Source organism: Alligator mississippiensis, chromosome 1, assembly GCF_030867095.1.
Source record: "Alligator mississippiensis isolate rAllMis1 chromosome 1, rAllMis1, whole genome shotgun sequence".
NCBI lineage: Eukaryota > Metazoa > Chordata > Crocodylia > Alligatoridae > Alligator > Alligator mississippiensis.
In genome coordinates this window covers 290,473,808-290,498,278 of record NC_081824.1, presented here as the reverse complement: position 1 = coordinate 290,498,278, position 24,471 = coordinate 290,473,808, and the positions used below count along the sequence as shown (strand labels likewise).

At 42.7% G+C, this 24,471-nt stretch overlaps 1 protein-coding gene across 10 annotated transcripts in view; it reads left to right on the top strand.

The window, feature by feature from the left end:
* Window positions 1–24,471, top strand: part of TIAM1 (TIAM Rac1 associated GEF 1) — a 270,454-nt gene that overhangs the window by 207,694 nt on the left and 38,289 nt on the right. For all 10 annotated transcript variants that reach the window (XR_009459072.1, XM_059720678.1, XM_019476350.2 and 7 more), the window contains 3 exons: window positions 826–907; window positions 5,607–5,693; window positions 9,796–10,020. Coding sequence is in view for 9 of the 10 variants with exons in the window: in XM_059720678.1 (XP_059576661.1) it covers window positions 826–907; window positions 5,607–5,693; window positions 9,796–10,020 (394 nt within the window). In the remaining variant the exon portion in view is untranslated. The remainder of the gene's footprint in view (window positions 1–825; window positions 908–5,606; window positions 5,694–9,795; window positions 10,021–24,471) is intronic.

The window sequence follows — 24,471 nt, the reverse complement described above, 5'->3', positions numbered from 1 at the left end:
GCAATTTAAAATTGAGAGAAAAATATGTATATGATTTTAAAATAAGTCCTATCAATTTCAGGCTTTAAAATTTTATGGCAGAGGATAGCCTCATCAAAGTGTTATGACTTGTGGAAATGCAGCATACCAGAAAATTGCAGATATACTACAGGTTGTTGGCTTACATATCATATGTGTGCACATGTATGTGTATTTGTGCCGTTGCCACAAAAAGGATGTTAATAAGGATGTCCCAAACTTTTTTTTTGCTTTCTTGTCAACATAAATGATCATTTTAAGTGTGAAATTTCTTGGTAGGAAAACCCTACTTCGAACACTTGGGAAATTCAAGAAACAAGAAAAATTGCAATCAGCAGTTTATTACTACAACATAGGAAGAAAGTAAAGAATATAAAATGTGTGAATTTAAAAAACCTGATCTGATTTTAAAAAAATGCTTCAAATCTATTTTTATCATGAATAGTAACCTTGCTGGAAATCTCCCAAACTACTGAATATGTTTTGCCCAGTGCTGACTTCCTTGAGCTCTCAAGACTTTTCTGATGGAGAGAGAATGACATTGGACCACAGGCAATATTGGCAGTACTAGAAATATCCCTTCAACTCTCTTTAATTGCAAGCTAGTGCTTCTGACAATAAAAAACATAGTGGATAGTGGTCCTTACAGCACACTTCACCAGTGCAGGGAAAATTGCAGTAAATAAATAATGATGATGTGGAAACTCACCTGCCCTTTCAGTAAAAAGAAATATCTGTTCAAAGTTGTGACAATCCACACGTCCCCTGATAGTAATGGACTTTTTTATATATATTTTGTCTATTCAGCTGTACAAAGAAATTGAAATCTGTCAAAAAATTACGCAGCATGTTCAGATTGAGAAGTCTGACACTTCCTCTGATATTTATGGTAAGTTTTCTTTTTGCTTTGGTTTTATTTTTCCTAGTCTAATCAATTCTGGCTCATATTCACAATTCATTAAACTACCTTAAGGGCCCAGTTTGTTAAGTAAAATGAAGCACAGTCAAGTCCCATATGACCTATAGCAAGAGAAGCCACAAGAAGCTATCTTGCCCTTATTGAAGCTTGCGTGGGTTTTATTTGTATTGAACAAAAGGCAAAATCCTTTCTGGTGTTTAAACTATGGCATGTGGGACCTATTGTTGATGTTGCAGTTCTAGAAAAGGCCATTTTTTCTTGTTTCTCTAGCTTCTCAGAAGTTACTGTACAAAAACTATGTGATGAAGAATGAAGCACTGAAATATGGTTCTATCAAGCACTAAAATTCTATCAAGAGGAGGCTAGATAAACCTTGGGCAAGGATGATTTAGGAGTACCATTCCTACATTTTGTGTAGGGGGCTGGATCAGGTGACCTTTGAGATCCCATGTAACTATGATTCTATGATGCCACAGAGTACTTTTGTCCTTGCAATGGTAAAAAAAACAAACAACCCCCCCCCCCCCCCCCCTTCCAGATGCCATATCTCTATATGGCAGAATTTCTCTCTTTCAATCATCTTTTTGTTTTGTTAATGCCTGCAGTATAGGCTAAATCATGGCTTTACTGTAAGCACTGCTGCAGTAGGAAACTGGGATGCATGTTGTGTCAGGAGAGTCACAGTCCACCTCCTGGTTACTCTGCTGCTTCAGGTAGGAAGAATGCATTGCCATTTTTTAACCCTGGTGCAGTGCCTTGGGAGGGAGCGAAATTAATCCTTTACTCCACTCATTCCCTGCCCCCTCTGGTCTGTCTGCAGCCTTTATAAGCAGCCCATGACAGCTCCCCACAATATAGGCAGCTGTCTCAGGAATATAATGAAGAGCCTTGTGCCCTTTTTTTGTTCTCTGCATGAACACTTAAGACAGGCTACAATCTTGTCCAGCCATACACTGGATTTGGATTATAGGAGCATGACATCTGTTGAAGTCAATAGAAGCCCCTGCATTTCTGAAGCCAGAATATGCTGCCTAAATTATGAACACATTTATAAAATAGATGGAAGGGGAAGGAAATCCTCTTTCTATCATTTTTGCAAAATCCCTGTTTATATCTGTTCCTCCAGCTTTTCAGCATTTGGAATGACAAGCTTTTGACTGGAAAGATTGCTCCTTGGCCAGGCAATTATAGCATTTTTACATTACTTTTGCAACCTACCCCATGGGCAGCTGATCTGCATCTTTTAATGTTTATGTGAATATTCTTTTTAATGAACAGAATAATTTTGAATGCCCAAACTGCGCATTATGCAGCTGCAGGCCATTGGAAGATTGAGCTCTGGCACAAAATGGTGATGCTGACTATTGTTTGAAAACTACAGGCTTAAGAGAGAAATATTTAACTAACCCAATTATGACTGTAGGTTCAGTCATTAGATTGTGTTTGATAATAGTACAACAATTAGTTGTCTGAATTTCTTGTTTTTTAAAACTGGTAGAAACAGAAGATGGGGAAGACAATTAATTACAATATTGCAAAGTACAAAAAACCCCCAGTTAAACCAAATGATCAGTCATCTGGCAAACAATTACATGCATACTTTGCTGTTGCTGCCATCAAAGAAATAAATCACAAAAATCTTTTCAACTGAAGTAGGACAGGATCAGACCCCAGGATTGTTTCCACATAATCTTGCAGACCAGTAAGAAGTCTGTGTCGAAATGCATGTATGCAAGGGAACAGAGTTAAAGTTACCAGGGCATTTGATTCTTTAGTGGTTAATACTGCACCTGCTTAATTTGCCAGACCCTTTGCGGTTTTAATGTAAGTCTTATTTTTACAAATTTGGGTCCCACACATACAAAGACTTGGCGTGAAATTCTACACACATCTATTGGCTGTAAACAGTACAAAAGAACAGTAAGCTGTTTTGTATGCCTTTGCTGAACTGAAACAAAAACATAGGTTCTTTGTTTTAATTTCCTAAATCATAGTCTTGGTGTTATTGTTTGGCTTCCTATTAAAGAGGAAAACTCCCTAATTATAATAATCCATAAAGTGACACTTTATTCTCAAACCCAGGAAGCATTTAAGCATGTGCATAAAATTTCCCTGAACAGGACTACTTTTCTAGTTTGGGGCCTGTCTTGGTGGACTGCACTAGAATGATGATTTCCAGACAAGGTCTGAAACAATTGTATGGAAAGAAGCTGGGCTTCTGCAGTGGACCTAGGATGCAGATGACAAAAGAGTGCTAATAGTTATTTGCTTTCGCTTCCCATTTTCATTCTACCTCTGTAAGACTTCCTGTGCATTTTTCAGCTTTAAAAATATAGGTGCTACCACTCTCCATGGTGTGAGTAGCCTGCTGTTATTCAGAACAATTGGGAAATTCTCATTTTAAAAATACTAAAGGGTAGCCAACATTAACTGCCACTCTTGTTTGCCTTCATGCCATAACAAGAATTCTTGATCATTACTTTTAATTTTCAAAGCGGTTTGCAAACTATTTGTCCTGACAGTGTCACAGGAAGCAAGGTAAGTTACTATTGCCACTGGACAGAGTCAGAGGTGGAGAGGTCAAATGCCTGAGGTCAAATGACTCAAGATGAATAAAGCAGAGTGTTTTAGAGAAAACTCACACTGGAAGCTCTGCAAGATTTCCCAGTAAATGTATCCACCTGCGCAGAGGTCTCTAAGTAGAAGACAATATGGCCTATAAGGAGGATGACCATATGTCCTGTTTTAATTGAGACAGTCCTGGATTTCAGAAGCTGGTCCTGGCTGGCTGTTGAGAATTATAATGGGTGTCCCAGAAATGCAGTGGCACAGGGTGCAGTATGGCCAGGAGTCAGAGCGTCATGGAGCACCTTTCAGGTGGGTGGGCAGGCACTGCTGCCTGCCTGGCATGCCGTCCCACTCTCACTGACTAGTAAGAGCCTGATGGGGAGCATGGCAGTGTCCCAGATTTCCATATGGTATTTCTGGATTCCAGAAGCAGCCCAGGAATACCTGGTCAACATCTTGGGCCCTGACTAGAAAGTTTTGCCCTCAGAACTTTTGGTAACTGATATTGCTATGGAGCCGGCACAAGTATGCACTTGGTAGTTGTTGCAGGTGCCTCATATCTTCACAGTATGAAGTTGTGTTGATGCAAGGAATGGTTCACCACTGGTAAGACCCCAGGGTGTACATTTGCTGATATTGCTGGAACGTGTCAGCAGACAGCACATGACGTTAGTTTTATTTAGGGTCCAGAAAGGCCAGTTTATTTCATATTCACGTGTGGACACATGCAAACCTGTATCTATGAAGGCAACTTCTGTTGAGAAAGTGTTGTCCTGTATGCTGAGCACTGCTGACAACACACAGGGTTGCCATTTCATTTTCTTCAGTTTGTTCATTCTCTTTGAACTAAAGTTGATGCATCAGGCAAGCTTGACAGATTTCATTTTCATTCAGAGTTGAGGAGCTCTCATACAGGCTCCAAATTGCTCATTAAAGTCATAAATGGTCATATGCAACTGGCTTTATAAGCTGGCCCTTTTTGATGAATAAAGAATAATTTGTCCATAAATATCAACTTGAAGGGAGCTGCAGAGTTAGAATAGGCTTCTAGCACATCTGCTTCCTCTTGGCTGGTGGCTTATTCCATGTCAAATAAGTATCTCTCCCTAGAGGTTCATAAATGTTTTCCTTGATGAAAAAAGAGCAAACACATATCTAGGGAGCAGTGAAGTCTCAGAAAAGCAAATATTCTGTTTTATGTAAGTCTCAGCAGTAAAGAAATAAAGCATATTTAACAAATCGCATTTAATTTTCTACACACGCTGTATTTAACATTATATCAATTCCAGGTAACAGATATAAAAAATCACTGATATCAGATGAAGTAGTGCCATTTGATCTCTTAAAATTAAAGGTGTGTCAGTGTTTCCATTGTAAATCTCTGTTTCGTGGATTTATAGCTTAATCATAAAAATGTGCATAGAGCTGAGACTTGGCAAACAGCAAGTCATGCCAGGAGCAGCTGAGAAAAGGAAAGAAGGCAGCATTTTACAAACCTGGCCAGCCCAGGAAATTCACAAAATAAAAGCTGACATTCTGCTTAAACAGGCACTTTTATGCCTTGTGTAAGTTAAGGATGGAGTGTCAAGCCTAAGCTTGAGTTTCCTGGCTTTTGGTGCTTTGGGACACAAACCACTGTGTTGTATAAATTTTGTTTGAGAGTACCTAAGTTTTTGAAGTGACCTTTTGTGGCAAAACAGTTTTAAGTGCTTTCCAACATTCTGCAGCTGTGGTCTTCTCAAATAAAACTTAATTGATTTATGGAAACCTAGAAATTCAATTTTTAAGTAGCTCTTTTTTTTCCTTCTTAACTTTCCTTTTCAAGCTTTTTTTTTTTTTTTTAAGAGTAAAAAGTAGTTGCCTGTTCCTGAAATCCTTACTCACGCAAGTAATCCACTCTCGCACAGAGAGGCAGCCCTGGAAGTGCTTTTGTGGGTAAAGGCTGCCCATTCAAGTAAGGTTTTGCAATAATTGGGGCTCCTAAGGTTTTGTTCATTGAGGAGAAGAGTAGCTGTAAATGTGGTGCATGCAATGGATGTCTTTATAGTTTGCATAGCTAACTGCAGAGGTATTTTACTTGTAACTTTTGGTATTTTTATAGGCTTCTCATTGTCCTCTTTGGAGGAGGAAGGGATTCGTCGGCTCTATGTAAGCAGTGTAAAAGAGACGGGTCTGGCTTTCAAGAAAGGTAAAAGGCACTGGAAGACTCACTGCCTTTTAGAATATCACATTATCGTTCTCTAATTGCATGCTGTTGGTACCTGCAAGCCCAAGTCATGGACCAGGATCTTACTGTTTTCCATCTACTGCCACACGCCAACCCACTAGAAATAGCCTGGGAATGACTACACCATACATTCAATTTGAAACCCCTCTTGTGGTTCAGTGGTAGAATCCTCTTCTGTCATGCGGGAGACCTGGGATTGATTCCTAGACATGCATATATTTACCACCATCAAGGCACTGAATGTCCAGACTTGATCTGGCCTTTGGATACTGTCTCAATGGTCTAAAAGAAGATGGTGGGTCCCCATGCTCCTGCCTAGGTGTACATGTTAAAGGTCCTGGTGACCTCTCATGCATACACCATGATCCAGAAGGATTGACAGTGTTCTCCTACTACTACATTCAACCCTTTTCTTCTGAACTGGTTTCTGCTCATCCTTTCCTTTATGTAGCAGGATTGCTCTGCCCTGCAGCAAGAAAGCCAAGGTGTCCATAGAGCAACTCTAGAATGAAAAGAAGTGAAAACAAATGGCACCTCTTTCCCTCATTGGCTGTGATCACTGGTTCTAGTTTTGCTTCCAGCTATTTCTCTCAGATTAGGATGTAACAAACCTAATTAGGCTAAGGAATTGGCCCAAAGTGCGTGTGTAATGCAGCCTTCAACAACCTGTTAGAGCAGTGGGCCACTGCTTGCAACCTGGTCATCACTGCCAACTACTGCTCTCTCCTGCTGCTGAAAGCTGCCTCCACAGCACCCCCCTCCACAGAGCCCAGGCCCACCTGCCGCTGTGGCATAAAGTAAGTCCTCCTGGACCCACAAAGTGTCCGGGAAGTGTTTATCCCAGAAAACTCTAGATAAGGTCAGCAGTAATTTCTGGGTCAGGAGCCAGAGGCAGTCAGCCACAGGACCCTTGCAAGGGCAGCAGCAAAACTTTCCTCTGAGTGTAAATAGGTTTATACAAGTTCTATGTATAATAAAAAGTTGTTCAACATGACAAGCCTCCAAATACTACAGCCACTGTCTTTACTGTGCACCATTGCCTCCACCAGGCACTGACAATCTCTGTCCCCAGTGGCAGTGGGGTAGGCCGCCTTGGCTGCTGATGGTGAGCAGTGCCTGCTGTAGGGAGCAAATGGGGGCAGCAGGAGTGCTGTGGGTGGGGGGCTGTTGCAGGGGGAGCAGTGGTGGGTGCAGGGCGGAGAAGGGGGATGTACCAGGCCAAGCACTCTGCAGGCCATGTCCAGCATGTTGGCATTAGGTTGCTGACCCCTGGTGTAATAAATTTAAAGGATTTCAGTGCTGTTTTCAGAGGACTCTTAGAGTGGTAAAGGACTGCACATTTTTCTCCTGTCATTTTCTACTCCCAGTCCTCACTTTCATATTAAAGACCATTGTCCTTCTAAGCAGAAGTATGACCCTTTTAACAGTTCTCTTTAATCAGCCATATGTGAGCCGATAGCCAAAAAAACAAAAGGCTGTGTAGGGTTCTGTGAGGAGTCTAGGCAAGAGTAAAGGCTGAAGGGGTGAAGTCTGGGAAGCCCTTCTTCCTTAGACCAAGGGAAGTTCCCTGCATCTTAGAAAATAGTTGTGCAAAGTTTTTTTAGCAAAAAACAAAGTATGGCCTGTCATGGATTTGAAACACTGCAGTGAACTATTGGAGGAGGCGGTGCTTTTGAAGAGACCATTATCTACTTTAAAAGTCTCACTTCTTTGTTTTCAACCTAATATTAGACCTACAGACCCCAGAACTGACAGAAAATAGAAAGAGGCAAAAAATGTTTCTCATGTTGTGTAAAAGTTGTTTGTATATTTGATGGCAATCTTTATAGCAAGTGTAAAAGTGGGAGAAAAACAGAGAGACTGTTTTTCTTTTAACTTTTTTTTTTCATTTGGAGCAATCTAAGGTGTTGTCTTGCTGAATTTTTTACAATTTTCATTCTTTTGCCTCACTGGCACTTTGATACATAAACGAATACCTTAACCTTTTTAGGCTTATAGTTACACATATAATATAATGATGAGGGAAAAACAAGCAAAGCTTTAACTATAGCATGCATAGTTGCAACATATTACTAAGATACTAACAGGATATTAGTTAGCAGGAAAAAAAATTAAATGACCTAGAAGGAGAAAATGTTTTAATAGTTAACAGTAGGAAAAAATGAAATATATGCTCTCCCTGCTTTCACTTTTGTCCTTGTTTAGTATATACTATTATGAACCATTTATTTTGAAATTATTTGCATTTTTTCACTTAGTTTCTGCTGTGTTCATTTTGCAGTTGCTTCAGGGCAGGTGTAAATGTTATCATGTAAAAATAAAAATGGAGAAAGTTGAGGAAATGGTTCATAATTGTTTAAATGGGAGCTTGTTACAAAGTTGGATTTTTTTTCCTTAAAAGTATTCCTTTATCATTGATAAATATTGAAATGTTTGAACTAGCCAATTGCTGTTAGGTGTCCATCATATCAGTGACGGGGCACAGTTACAAAGCATATCTCAGTTACCCTAAAGAAAAGTCAGTGTTCCACATCCTCCTCTAGCATCCCTTTTTCCCTCACTTTACCATATTCAAAGCTAGATCTGGGTGGCTTATTTCCCGGAGGATGTATCTGGACTTATTTCACAATTCATTTTTAGGGGAATTCTTGCTGAATTCTTGCCTTGTATCCTGTCCTGATGATGGCAAAACTTAAATCTCTAGCTGATCTCCTGTAGCAGGGAATGCCTTTGTACAGAAAAACAGCCGTAAACTCCACCCTCCATCCACACAATGAGGTGGAACCTGGCTAGAACTATGAAGGGAAGGACCAGGGTGTTGAAACTGGCCTGATCCTGGACAGACTGCTGATAGAGAGTGAATCTGGCTTTACAGTGAGCAATGCTGTCAGCACCTCCGGGACAGCTCAGTGGGCAGATCCCAGCCCCATCTTGGGTTGATCTTGGCAGCCACATCAACCTGATAGCAGGTGTGGCATGCAGCTGCCAGCTGCAGATCAGACACCCTTTGTTATTGGAGAGGTCACTATCTCTGCTTAGTCTTCCCAATGGTTCTCCTTGTCTATCAACAGCATCTCTGTCTTTCCTGGGAAGAGCAGGAACCAGCTGTTTTCTTTCCAGGTCTCTGTTTTCCCTTAAACACTAGAACTATAGATAGTGTCTAAAACTGGTTAACAAACACAAATAACTCAGCAAGTTCTAAATTTAGCATTAGAGGATTTAAGCGCTAATAAATAGCTGGTTGCAGGACCAGAAGAGAGACAAATCTCAGAGCCTGAGTATTCATCTAATGCTGTGTCACTTAAGAACGCAATCTGCTTTCTCGCCTCACTTCTGAAATATAAGAACATGACTCCCCTTCCAATGCAAAGCACTGACCAACATGAAAAAATTGAATAAAAATCTATTTAATTTTTTTTTTTATAAAGAGAATAATGCCAGTGATTCTGCTTACATATGATGCTAATGCTTTGAAGCTTGGAAATTTAAATTTTTCAAATGGCATGATTTGTTTTAAAGTTTAAAATATTTCTAGTACAGAGGACAGAACACTGGACCTCAGGAGCATCGAGTGATTAGGTGACTTCTGTGACCCATCCCCTGTCCTAAGCCCCTGTGCTCTCACTGCAGTAGAATTCATGTTTGCACTTGTCTTATTCTACTCCTTTCCAAAGTAATATTCTGTGGAAAGTGCTAGTGTATTTATGAGCAGTGCATTCTTTACATGCAATATAATGCTTTTTCTCTTGCAAAGTAAGTAGGGAAAAAGGATGTGGTGAAAATCAATAAATGCCTTGTAAATGTACCACTTGGCAACCATAGGCACAATGATATGCTGAAAGTGTGTATTAGAAAAACTTTAATTAAGGTAGATCCCTTAAGATCCATCAGGGATCCCTTAACGTCCATCAAGTTTCTACATCGTTTGCAGTTGTAAATGTTTATTTCATGTCTAGACATTATAGAGTCTGGCACTTCATAAATGCCTAGTCTGAGCTCCTTGATGTACATGGGTAACAAAAACTTATTGTGCAAGTCTTACTTGTTACTTTCTGTTTTTCAGGCCTTAAAGTTGGTGATGAAATCATTGAGATTAACAAAAAAGTTGCTGAAGATCTGGACTCGGCCATGCTGAAAGATGTTCTTGTTCAGCCTTCTCTGTGCCTTACAGTGCGTACATATGCCCAGATAGAAAGGGGGCAAAAGTTAATGCAGCTACCACCACGTCGTACCGAAAACCTGCCTGACTTGAATGACAGTACATTTATGTATATTGGCAGCAACCAAGGTACATATGTTCACTGTAAAAACTAACGTGAGGTGGTCTTGATTCAGATCCAGTGGATGCTGGTTTTAAATTAGTATAACGCTACTGACCGCAATAGGAATACTCGTGTCTGAGGGAGAGAAGAATTCAGCTCTAAATGTGTTGCTGTAGATTATCAACAAAAGCTGCAGTGCTCTGGGAATATATAGCATGACATACAACCCCAGATTCTCTAGCAGGGTTGAGATGCATGAAATCAGAGAAACATGCAAGTGTCATTAGTTTGGCTTTTATTTGGAATACTCCAAAATAAAACACAAGACACAATTGGGTGTATATATATTTGTTGCATATTTTTCACAGCTCTTTACGAATATGGTAAGTATGATGCAAAACGGAATGGCTTTTCTATTTCCTTTTTTACTTTTCTGGTTCTTTCTTCTACTCTGGGAAGGGGAAACATGAAAAACAGCACCTGAAATTTATCTCTGCTCCAGATGAACTGGCCTATTTGGCTAGGCACAGAAGTTACATATAAATCAGTTTAAGCGATCAGAAACTGATTTAAACCTGTAACGGAACAGAAGTTCAGTGCATATAAACCAGTTTCAAAATTGCTGAAAGTCGTTTAAGATGAACCTGGTTGAAAGTAGTATCAGATTTAACTTACGTAGGTCAAACTGGTTTATGGAACTTCTGTCCTGACTCCTTTCTGGTTCAAGTTAAATCAGAGTCCCCCAGCATACTAGCATGCTTTGTGGCCCTGGTCTGGGCTGTGCTGTCTGCTTCAGAGAGCAGGGCTGGCCCCACCCCTCTGCTCAATAGCTGGAGCAGTGAAGGCTCTTTCACTGGCTGGCTCACTGTCTCCCCCTCTCTGCACCCCCCCTCCACCCTGGCAAACCCTGGCTGGGATCTAGGGCTAGGGCAGGGGGTGTTAAACACCCCTTCCCCTGCTCAAACTTACTGTTGGCTGCAACTGTGGACTACAAATCCCAGAGGCACCTGGAAGCAGGAAGAGGAAGTGATGAGTCACCTTGCAGTCCTGCTGCTGTGATTGTGGACTGCAAATCCCAGAGACCTTGGAGGCAGCAGGAAGAGTAAGTGAACACACAGCTGAGGTATATTTATAGTTCTTCAGTTTATAGTTCTTCAGAGAGAGAACTATTTTTGTTCAATGCCACTACCTCCTCCACTTCACTCCACCCAGGCAGAGCACAGGCTGTAGCCTGGCCACATCCCCTCTACTCTAGCAGGGATGGGTGGAAAAGTCTTGGAGGGCTTCTCTCTTCCAGTGGCTGGCAGAAATACTCTAGTGTGCGTGCACACATGCATGAATGTGTGTGTGTGTGTGTGTCCCTCCGCAGCTTCTGGCTTGAGCCACTGCAGGCATGCGGCTGCAGTTCCAGAATCAAAAGTTGAATGTCTGCTCATTTGCTTATTGGTTCAATCTCTATAGTTTAGATTAACCTGTGAAGACTGACCCAATTCAGCCTTGTGCTTTTTGACTGTCTGTACTTAGCTTTTGTGTTGTATTGTCATCTCAGTGCTTTTTGAAAGCAGTGGTATGGATGAGTAGGGATTAGAGCTGGGTAAAATTTTTGATATGGATATTCATAAGTTCAGTGGTTGGAATTTTTGTACTTGACCACAAGATGTCCCCATTACCTTTATAAACCTGATCCACCTGGTTCTCCATTGTTTTGCACTTTTGTGCTATCATGGACACATACTTTACACCTGTTTTATACAGATGTAAATGACTACCTATAGTCTGAGGTGGTTAAGAATTACACTCTGTATAGTTACTTGACATAATGATTCCTAGGATGGCATGATCAGATGCTGCAGTTCTATTTTGATGCATAGATAGCAATGCTATTCTGAAGCAAAATTTTGAATTTTTTGCTTTGGGGCGGTGTTTATTTTGCTCCCACTATCTAAATGAGTTTGTGCACTTGCCACCGAACCAAAACACTCATTTTTCAAATAGCTTCCCCAATACTGAGACTTAATTTTTGCATTCTTGATCAGTCTCTGCTGTTAGAAATGTCTGTTATTTTTGGAGTGCTCTGCTCACTTCCTTCATTTTTTCTTTCTGGGGAGTAACTTGCTCAGTGTAAGCACATTGTCATCTTTCAAGTGCACAGAATCGTAGCGTCAGAAGAGATGTTAAGGGTCATACAGTCTAACTCCCTGGACAGACACAAGATTCACTGTTCTTAAACCAGCCTAGACAGTTGCCTATTCAGCCTTTTCATGTGACAGCTCCTTTACTGGAAGTTTACAACTTCCCTGAATAGTTTGTTCCATTCTCCTACTGTGATTACATTGAAAAGTTGGTCTTGAAATTTAATTAAAATCTGCTTTCTCCATGTGATTTTATATTTGCTTTCCTATAAAGCTTGTAGTTTGTAGGGAAATCTAGACTCCTGTTCTAGACTACTTATTTTTCTACACAGTGGTGAAATTCGGAAAAGGAAAGTGTTCCTTTTATCTTACTGTTGCTGTAAGAGGAGAAGGCATACCTCTTAATTACATTGGAGGAAGTAACACAACACAATAGCATGATACCTTCTATAAAATTACTTTACCCTTTTCACATGCTTGTAATTACCATATGAAATTCCCATCTGTCATGGAATTTAAAAAGCCCTATTTTAAACTAAACAGCACCCACATTCCAATGGGGAAGTTTTTAGATTATTGTGGGAATAGGATTCAGGATCTGCTTGAAACTCTGAGTTTAGAGACTAATAAAACAATATCAATCTTTTCTTAAAGGTTTTATTCTTCTAGGCCTGTGCATTATTTGGGATTTATAGTTTGAAAATGGATTCAAATATTGGTTTATATACACATATATATCTTATTACTCTTTTTGAGAATGTAGCTGTCTCAGGTTTTTGGTTTCGGTTCTGTGGCTCCTGGTTAAGAGCAGTCAAGTGTGAAGTATCCATTGACTCATTTATTTTTACCTTAGTTGATTACTACCAGCTTGGCTGGCTGGATAAGTCAGCTCAGTGGTTTCTATAATATGCCTTTATAGCATGTAAATGTGTATTGGTATGCTGAACTGAACACCCATAATTTTGAGCATTGGATTTTAATATTATTGGGTTATATCCAGGTCTTCAGCTGGCATAAATCAGCCCAACCCCATGGATTCAATCTAGTTAGCACCTGTTTCCGCTAGTGCAAGATCTGACTGATCCATCATATTAAAGTAGCTTTCAGCTTCATTCTTCCTTGGTACAATTCTCTGTCATCTTCTTTTATGTGGCTGACTTGGAGCAACAATTATAAGTCCAGTTTATGGTTAGTTAACCAGTATAATGCTCTTGAGGAAACGGAATATATCTCTGCAGTGTCACCATCAAATTTGTATAGAGGGCAGAGTATTGTTATGTGGTCCATAGTGTGATCAGGGTTGCCACAGTCTCATTCTGCAGACCTCCTAATACACCATCTGTACATCGTGACTGCAGTGGCCATGCCTGGTTTGGATCCGATTGAGAACCTTCCATGTTTTTCGCAGAAGGTCAAAACTAGGAGGCTTTATTGTTGGGTCAGAAATTCAATGTTTATTCTGAATGGTGGATTCATTCCATGCTTTCCTCCAAGCTGCTGCACTGTCGTGTCCTGCGAGGGATCATACATGTGTCCACAAAGGTCTCCAGAAGTCCAAGCGGTGAGCTGGGAGGTTCTTTAAATCTCTGTGGATGGGGAGGTCTGGGTTGTCATTCATGTGGACAACCTCTCCGTACGTAGCTTTGTCACGGCAAATGTCTCAAGGAGCGATATTGACCAGCCCGGTAACCATTGAATTGGTGTAGATTGCAGGGTTGCGATGATGGCACGCTTTGCAGAATTTAACTGGACATCCAGGCATTTGGTACGAGTGCTAGCAGTCCAGACAGGTGCACAGTGCTCGGCCATTGAGAAAATCAATGCCATAGCAGAGGTGCAGAGTACTCCTGTGGTGGCACCTCAGCTTGTTCTAGTGAGTTTTTGCATGATGCTCACCTGACTCTTGATCTTTGCAGCTATTTTTTGAAGATGATTACGAAAGGTTAAGGTGTCATATCTAGCTAGGACAGAGTTGGATCGTATTGTAATTTTTCTCTGCAGAAGGTGATGTTGGGATGAACCATGTGGCTTGTGGTTGTTGAGGTGACACACTGAGGTGACGGACTTAGTTGGATTCGGTCTCAGCGTCCTTTTGCAGAAATATTCTGCTGTCATTGACAGTTCTAACATCAATGTGTCTTCAGTCTCTTTGAAGGTCCTTGCCTGTGTGGTTAGTGCTAGGTCATCAGCATGTGCAAATTTCCTCAAAGAGGTAGCAGGCATATTGCTTATGTAAATGCTGAAGAAGGTCAGAGCAAAAACACTTCCCCGAGGGAGGCTGTTATTTAGGGCCCTTGGTCTACTCGATTTGTCCTGGAGGTAGACATTCACCCATCAATTGTCCAGAAATGTACACAAAAGGCAGAGCAGCCTGGCACATGGGAAAAGGTGGGACAGTTTTAGCAACAGACCATGCTTCCAAACAGTATCTTATGCTGCAAAAAGGTCAATGAATGCAGCATCAGTCTTAAAGTTGCTCTGGAAGCCAGCCTTGATGTTCATGGTGAGGGCAAGCACTTGGTCACAGCAGCTTCGGTGTGGCATAAAAACAGCTTATTCTTGGGGATGGATGCCTTGGCAATTGGGCAACTCCTTTGGAGGATGAGCCACTCCAGTAGTTTGTAAGTTGTACAGAGCAATTTTATTGGCCTGCAGCTCTCAGGATCGCTGGCTGGTTTCCCCAGTTTCATCAGAGCAATAACCATTGCGTCATGCCAGATTTGAGGGATTTGGCCGCTCTCCATCATATCTGAGTATAGATGCAGAAGCCACTTTTTAACCATCAATCCATTATAATGAAGGAAGTCTGGAGGGATTCCATCTTCCCCTGCAGCCGTCCCTTTTTGTTGCAGTCAGGCCAGCCCTAAGTTGCTTGGTAGAGAAACTGTCTGAGAGTTCAGAGGATTCCAGGTAGTTGGCCATTGACTCCTTCTGTTGCCACCCGGTGTCCTCCTTTTAGTGCTTGTCAAGTGGTGCCTTCAAGTTTGCAACCAGCTTTGTGGTCACAGCATCCGGTTTGACCTGTAAATTCATAGCTTCTGCAGGGTTAGTTGCTCCAAATTTCCCCAGAAGGTTTCCATTCTCTGTGAAGACAGTTAGCCATGTTAGTCTGAGGTCAAGTAGAAGGTAGGGTAGATTTGCACCTTTATAGACTAACCAAAGAGAGAGGGTGTATTCACCCCACAGATTCTAACTACCTTGACTGATTTAATTCCTGCAAAAAACAGCCCCCCCCCCCCCCCCCCACACACACACACACACACACACACTTTCCACAAGCTTTCATAAGCTGAAGCTCACTTCATTAGACAGCATCTGGTGAAGTGAGCTTCAGCTCATGAAAATTTGTGCTATATATCTCTCTACTTTGGTTGGTTAGTCTATAAGATGCAAATCTATGCTGTCTTGTCAGTCCTCTGTCAGGCAAAGTGTGTGGGATGGAGTTTTCACCAAATGCATGTTGCTAGACAGGGGTGTAGGTTGTAGCTGCGTTGGTCTAAGGACATAGGCAGACAAGATTCCTTGGGTGAATTTGATATCTTTTATTAGACCAACCCAAATAGTTGGAGAAAAGTTATTAAGCAAGCTTTCGAGTTCAAAAACCCTTCGTCAGGCTAAGGAAGCTTCAGCAGTTGGTGCGTGCTCTTCCTGGATGGAATGAAAAGTAAAGAAGCCAGGGGCTGGGCTGGACTGGGGAGTCAGTTGCCAGGCAGATTATAATGTATCAAAAATCCAATGTCTATGTTTAGTCCATGATTTCTAGTATCCAGCAGGTTGATGAAATGGAGCTCATAGGCTCTTCTCTGGGAAGTGTTGTGTAAGTTTCCCTTGAGGATCAGGACTGAGAGATTGGAGAGAGAGTGGCCCTCCTGTGAGAAATGTGCCCCCACCGGTAACTGGGTATTTCTGTCTTTGATGGATTTCCGGTGTGCGTTCATTCTGGTGTGCAGTTGTTGTTTGGTCTCTCCTACATATCTTCCATCAGGGCATTTGGTGCATTGGATGAGGTATATTACATTTCTGGAGGTGCAGCTGTAAGATCCTGGGATGCTGATGGCTCTGTTGTGGGGTGTAGTAATAGTGGGGATGGTGGAGATGTGTTGCTAGACAGTGCATTTGCTGGGCCAGTATTTCGCATTCTGCTCCCTCAAGATCTTTAAAATGATGATATTGGATATTTTGTATCGATGCATGTTTTGGTTTTATTTTTACTAGAAAATTAAACTGAAACCTGAAGAACAAGGAACCCGGAGTAAAAGGAAGGCCCAGGGAGGAATAGGACCCGTGCTAAATGGGCAGAAACAATTGGTGACAGACAGGGGTGACAAGGCTGAACTCCTCAACGAGTTCTTTGCCTCAGTGTTCCCAAGTGAGGGGCACGACAGGTCTCTCACTGGGGTTGTAGAGAGGCAGCAGCAGGGCGCCAGACTTCCATACGTAGATCCTGAGGTGGTGCAGAGTCACTTGGAAGAACTGGATGCCTTTAAGTCAGCAGGCCCGGATGAGCTCCATCCGAGGGTGCTGAAGGCACTGGCCGACATCATTGCAGAGTCCCACTGGCGGGAATATTCGAACGCTCGTGGCGCACGGGCCAAGTCCCGGAGGACTGGAAAAGGGCTAACGTGGTCCCCATTTTCAAGAAGGGGAGGAAGGAGGACCCGGGCAACTATAGGCCAGTCAGTCTCACCTCCATCCTTGGCAAAGTCTTTGAAAAAATTATCAAGGCTCACATTTGTGAGAGCCTGGCAGGGCAGATTATGCTGAAGGGAAACCAGCACGGGTTTTGTGGCGGGCAGATCGTGCCTGACCAATCTAGTCTCTTTCTATGACCAGGTTACGAAACGCCTGGACACAGGAGGAGGGGTGGATATCGTATACTTAAACTTCAGGAAGGCCTTCGATACGGTATCCCACCCCATACTGGTGAACAAGTTAAGAGGCTGTGACTTGGATGACTACACAGTCCGGTGGGTGGCGAATTGGCTAGAGGGTCGCACCCAAAGGGTCGTGGTGGATGGGTCGGTCTCGACCTGGAAGGGTGTGGGCAGTGGGGTCCTGCAGGGCTTGGTCCTTGGACCGATACTCTTTAATGTCTTCATCAGTGACTTGGACAAGGGAGTCAAATGTATTCTGTCCAAGTTTGCAGATGACACAAAGCTATGGGGAGAAGTGGACACGCCGGAGGGCAGGGAACAGCTGCAGGCAGACCTGGACAGGTTGGACAAGTGGGCAGAAAACAACAGGATGCAGTTCAACAAGGAGAAATGCAAAGTGCTGCACCTAGGGAGGAAAAATGTCCAGCACACCTACAGCCTAGGGAATGACCTGCTGGGTGGCACAGAGGTGGAAAGGGATCTTGGAGTCCTAGTGGACTCCAAGATGAATATGAGCCAGCAGTGTGACGAAGCCATCAGAAAAGCCAATGGCACTTTATCGTGCATCAGCAGATGCATGACGAATAGGTCCAGGGAGGTGATACTTCCCCTCTATCGGGCGCTGGTCAGACCGCAGTTGGAGTACTGTGTGCAATTCTGGGCGCCATACTTCAAGAAGGATGCGGATAACCTGGAGAGGGTCCAGAGAAGGGCAACTCGTATGGTCAAGGGCCTGCAGACCAAGCCCTATGAGGAGAGACTAGAGAAACTGGACCTTTTCAGCCTCCGCAAGAGAAGGTTGAGAGGCGACCTTGTGGCTGCCTATAAGTTCATCACGGGGGCACAGAAGGGAATTGGTGAGTATTTATTCACTAAGGCGCCCCCGGGGGTTACAAGAAACAATAGCCACAAGCTAGCAGGAGCAGATTTAGATTGGACATTAGGAAGAACTTCTTCACAGTTCGAGTGGCCAAGGTCTGGAACGGTCTCCCAAGGGAGGTGGTGCTCTCCCCTACCCTGGGGGTCTTCAAGAGGAGGTTAGATGAGTATCTAGCTGGGGTCATCTAGACCCAGCACTCTTTCCTGCTTATGCAGGGGGTCGGACTCGATGATCTATTGAGGTCCCTTCCCACCCTAACATCTATGAATCTATGAACATAACATTTCTCACTGACTTTTAGGATGATGTATTCCAGGGGTGGCCAGAGATACTCACCGTGGGAGCCACATCCGATCCTCCACTGGACTGGGGGGGGAGGAGGGGTCACGTGGGGTGCTGAGTGACCCAGTGCAGCTGCAGCCTCAGTAGGGTAGTGAGCGATCTGGCACGGTTGCAGAGCGGGGAGGGGGTGCTGACTGACCCAGCACAGCTACAGGGGGTAGGGGGTGTTCTCCACCAAAGTCATGCCCACGTCTCCCTGAGGCAGCAGCCCAGTGTCCCCTGAAGCTGCCTCAGGGAGAAGTGGGCAGGGCTTTGGTGGAGAAACCCCAGAGAGCCGCAAGAACTGTGCTGGCAAGCCGCATGTAGCTCACGAGCTGCGGTTTGGCTACCATTGGTGTATTCCTTTTAGTACTTACTGGTAATTAGTCTGACTACAGAGATCAATGATATAACACAGGCTAAAGAAGAAGTATGTCTGTTCCCTTGAGGAAAAGTTTGCTTCTCTCATCTTTTTATTTTCCCAAGGTTTTAAGCTTCTATTTCCTTAGCACAGGCATCATGATTCTGGCTGCAGTTCTCTCCAGAGACCTTGACAGTCATTTTTTCCTTAAAAATGGTGATGTCCCTACACTCACTTTTTATGTATCAAGGAATTTGTCTCTGATGCTCCCAAATCTACTCAGCCAGGAACTGAGAGAATGGGGACTAGCCGCTCAAAGGCCAGGCTCTTAAAATCAACACGAGAGCTTTGCCACTAGGCCAGTAAGCCCTATAACGGTTTCTTTTTCTTTGTCTGCTTGTATTAATCCGTAATAGTTTGTGGCATGCCCTCTTTCTCTACCTGAACAGAGAAACCATGTTTTTCTGTGGGGGATGATTTGTGAGCTACTTCCCTATGTGATAGACTTTCTGAAGCTTAGGTGACAGATATTTTTGTTGTCAAACTAGTATCAGAAGCATACACGACACAAAACACAAGGACAAGCGAGAGCCTTGCCACCTGCTGTAAATGATAGCTGGTAAAACAGGGCTATTGTTGTTTTGAACCAAAACATACATCTGCCAGCTATTAAACAGTGACCTAGTTTTGAGTAGTTTGTGATTTGTTATTCAGCAGGCAATAAAAACAGGGGCTATAATTATCCTAGGACCTAAAAGTTACTAGTAGGGAAAGAAACAAACTAGTTCCCCCAGACCCAGGAGGCACCAGTCACTGAGCCGTGGGGGCAGTGGGTCCCTCGTGCGCTCCCCAGCAGACCCAGAAGAGGACCGGAAGTGCTTCTGGTTCACTTCCGGGTCCCCTGCTGAGCATGCCGGGGGACGCTTCATCCACCCCAGCATCTCAGCGTTCACAAGTCACCTGGTACCTTGAGGTATGTAGAAAAAACATTTAAAGTTGCGTCTGTCTGAATCATCGAATCTCTCCGAATCGATTTGGAGGGTTCTGATTCGATTCAGAGAGATTAAAGGGTCCTCTGATTCAACTTGGATTCGGAGATTCAGCCGCCAAATCGGGACAAATCTCCGCCAAATCGAATCAGCAACCAAAGCTTCACACAACCCTAATAGCCAGATGGGTTACTTGCACTGCTTTAAAGGGAGCAGGAGCGGATGTCCTGCCATGCAGACTAATTGTTTACCTGTCCACACCTACCTTTTTGGAAACTAAACTAAAGAAGTTTATTACTCTTTAATGGAATAGGGTTAAATTACCAGTTCAGCTTCACTTGAGGGTAAGAGTGTAAAAGTACCCTGAATCAGCTGACCAGCGCTCTTAAACAAATGATCTCCTCACCTTTAAAGCTGTATAAGTGTAAGGTCCAGCCATGACCTAACACTTTCCTTGCATCCAGAAAAGTGATTGTGTTTTGATGATCATCATCATAGGTTTCATTGCGCTTCAAAAGCAATTTATTTTAAGTAGAAATGAAAGCAACAGGGCTTTATAGAAATTAAAAGCTTTTTAAAGAACTAATCCTGAAACTACTAAAATGTAAGGGGAAACGATGTCTTTTTTGTTAGAACAATTAAGTCACAGAATGTAATGAGGGATTTTATTCCATTGCAGTCTGGTTTGACAAGGGCTGGTTCTTTGCTCCCTGCCCTAACTATTTGTGATGTTGAGTTCTGCAAGTGGATGTAAACTTTCTGGGTAGAGTGGTTCTCAACCTACTTAGCCTCCAGGCACCCCTCAGAAAATGCCAGCTCTTAACTTTCACCTGTTTTCTTGACTATGGAAAAATAATAGAGCAGTTCTTCTGTTGCAGCAAGCCAGAATGTTTTTGACATAATGGATTCCTGTTTGAATCTTTGGGTTTTTAAAATCATGTGTAGGAGTTTGCACACTTAAAAATGCTAATATTAAGCAGCAATATGCAGCAACTTTAAGAGTGCTCCACAGGGTGCCATCAGACCTGGGTTGAGAGGTTCACAGTCCATGTTCAATTTTATAGATCTTTCCTTTCTGTGGGCATAGCCTCATTTGTAATTTATGTGTTTTTCTTTTACATTTCCTAGTTCCAAAGCCAAACACAGTTCTTTTAAAAACAAAAAAGGAGCAAAGGCACAGACACCCTACGATAATGACTGTTTGGGCTGTTGAACTTGCAGGTCCAAACTTGTCCCAAATAAAAATATAACAGCAGAGTAATGCGTTCTTGAATATTGATATTTATTCTAAAATGGCTCCTGTTACCAGGTCCTCAGATGAACAGCCCCACTACTGCACTAGTAGCATTCAGAAATGATGCTTTCTACGAAAGCAATTTGCTGTAGTGCCGTTAATATAAGTTACAGCCTTTCATTTTTTTAAAACTAGGTCGTGAGCATGTGGCCATTGAATATTCCTTCATGCTATTTAGAATACAGATTCCTGGCTGAAATCCAAGTTGTGTAAGTGTATTCTGCCTCTGTCTCCTCCCCTGCAGTTTCAGTTTAATGGGCTAATTCTTTACTGCTGCCCAAACTGTACATGGTATTTCTGTGAGGTGTTAAAGATCTGCCTTATTGCACTTTAAACAGTATCTTATTTTACTTGTGATGGAAGTGTTTAGTGGTGTTAATCACCATGTTTTGTGGAATGGCCTGGAGCTAGCTCCAATTTGGGACTTAAGTGGGATGTAGGTGAATTTTAAATACCTAAGTCAAAAACTGCAATCTAAAAGAACCACATGCAGCTTCTGCCTAAAGCCATGAGACATCTTCCTGTGTGACTTAAAACTTTCTCAGGTACTCAGGTTCTGCATCTGAACATGCCCAGGACTGCCCCAGGCTGGGCATCTGTTCCCCATCTAAGCCCAATTGGTAGCCATATGGGTTTGAACAACCTCACACTGAGCAGAAAATTGCAGTTAGGTCCAACTTACTGGACTTCCTTGGTGACTGCTTTAAACACTGGGCTGCTATGTAAATAGAAGATACCATCACCTCTGAACCATTTTTTGCAAAAAAGGGAATACTTTGTGATAGCTGGATGCTGTGTGTTTGTGTATGGGGGGGGGGAAGGGGAGGGGGTATTTGACAATGCTTATGAGTAGGGATCTACCTAAACCATGCCAAAAGTGCGCTGCGCAGTGGCTCCTTTAATCTTGCTCTTTTTGTCATGTTTGCTCCCCTCCCCCTGCTCCTGATTGGCTGAGGGACCCCACCAGCCTTGCTACTTGCTTCTGATTGGCCTGGAGACAAAAAACAAACAAACATGGTTTTTGCCTCCTGCCACTGATTGTCAACAGGCCCTGGTGGCCCCACTGATCAGTTGGGAGCCAAAAACCACGCATATTTAAAACTGTTTTTTGCCTCCTGGCCTATCAAGAGCAAGTGGCAGCACTGCTGGGGCCCCTCGGCCAATTGAGGTGGGGCAGGGGTAGTCAGAGGCATGCAGCAAAAGGAGCAAGATTAAAGGAGCTGCTGTGCAGCGCACTTCTGGCATGATTTAGATAGATCTCTGCTTATGAGATCAGGTCCCTGAGAGAACTTGGGTGGGGACTGATGCCTAGCTTCTGGCTATCAGTTGGGGTTAGGCGGGGGCAGGTGCCAAGTTGCCCAGCCTGGGGCAGTTCTGGCCATGTTCAGAAACACCCCTAGGCATCTGGGGAATTTTCAAGTCAAGCAGGGAGTGTCTGATCATTTTAGGCAGGAGCTGCATAAGGTTCTTTATATTATGTATGTATGTACACATACGTACATATATACATACAAGATTTATGCAGTGGCTTTCCTGTGGACTGGATAAGCAGGGCCAGCTGGGGCCATATTCCTCCACATTGGGCCAGAACAGTTCCACTGCACAGGGTAGGTGCAGTAAGAGCCTGATTTGGCTACACAGAGCTTGGCAATGAGGTGGTGGAAGAGTAATGGCAGTGTTGTCACCACTTCCCCACCACCAAATTTCTAGACCCATGGGGAAGCACATGGCAGATGACATGGCTCTGCAGGCTGGATTTGATAGTTTGGATAGGGATGATCCTACTTCAGGATCCTCCCAGCCCTACTTCTCTATTACTCTAATAAACTGTCATGTTTCATGGCAGGCTCCCACTGCTCTTGGTATACAGTAGTATGCTGCACCCCACCCTTTGGGAATCGTTGGCCTAACTGTAGGTACCTAAGTGCCCAGAGTCTTTCAAATAGCGGGAGATACTAGTATTCAGTAGTGTTACTGCTGTTGTTACCACCAGAGAAGCTAAATTTGATATTGCCAACCTGACACTATCAACAGTAATGAATCGTGCATCCTCCCCAAAGTCGCAGAATTTAAAAATTGTGCGAGAGAAAATGATCAGTGTGGAGGTCTTTAAATTTGTCTTTGGCTGTTGAAGGCTAATGCATCCAACCTCTTCTCTGTTAGGGCTTGGCTAAAAGTATACTTATTTCCACTATTTAAAGTGTGCAATCACCTGATATTAAGCGCTGGGATTTTTAGAAAATTACCAAATATCATAGAATTTGTGATAAAATGCCTTGAGATATCAACATTGTCAACTGATGGTACCAGTGGTTGAAATTTTTAGCCAAAGTGCTGGCACAGTTATTTTGTTTTTCATTGTAAACTACCCTGAGCCTTCTCTCTGGGAAGGGCAGCATGTAAATGTAATAAATAACAAGCACTGCCTGATTCACTAGACCTTTACCCCCAACACATTATACCTCCAGAAGGTGAGACTGCCTTTTATTTTGTTCGAGACATAAGTAGAAGTCATTTAATGGACATCAATTCTAGCACCACAGACATTAATATCCTGTGAAAGGACTGGCAGCTTTGAGACTTGCATTTTTCTTCCTGCTGTCTGAATTTGCTCTGCTACTAGGCTGCTTTTTATGAACTGTCTTTTCTAATTCCTTTACCTAAAAGGAAGCCAATGTGTTGTGCTCATTAGCAAGTTATATATGCCTAGACTGCTTCTGGTTGCAACAAAAAGAAAATGCATTTATAGGTCTAAATGAAGATTTACAGGGTAGGAATACAACAATGCAACAAACCTGACAGAAATGGGACAGCAACTGTTATATTATGGAGCTGACTGGCAACATATCACAACCAGAAAATAAATGTATTTAATTAAGCATTGAGTCCAGCAGCTTAAGACTTTTGAAATATCCTAAACACATTTACTGTGAGACTGTTCATTAAGACTTAAGTGAATGATTGCTGTCTACTGGGTAGGAGTGTTCATGCTGCAGGAAGTAGATTAAAGTAGTGTTTTACTCTAGCAGGAAAAGAGGCTCTGATAGTTATATAAGGCATGATTGTTGGGGGCTCAGGGTGAGAAACAACTGTGGGATGCATTTCACAGTACTTAAAATGGAGACTTAATCAAAATAGACAAGCGGGTGCTGCTCAAGCCAATACGTGACCCGTTCAGTACATTTTCTTCCCTCTTGTATGGATATATTAGGGGTTTAAATAGTTTTGCTAGATGTCAATAAAAGGACTGGAAAATAAATAAAAGGGTCAGCACAGATCTAACTTCATACAAAACAAATGCATTTTATTTGACCATATATAATAACTCCTAAAAATGCAGCTTTTCAAGATCAAGCTTTTAGATTTTCGGCAGAGGTGGGCCTCTGTGGGAACTCAATGAAGAACGTTATCTGTGCTCGTTTAAATAATTTCTTTTGGTACTTGAATTTACTGTGGAGCCAGTTCACCTCTGTACCAGTTTCTACAGGCCTGTGTAAAAGTTCTGTGGTTTCTGGTCTGACCGAAGAGGGTAGAAATTTACAGGATCTTGCAAAGGTTTTGTTAATCATAGCTCAGTAGCTTGAGAAAAACAGTTTGCTCTATTGAGCCTGGACCCAAAGCCAAGC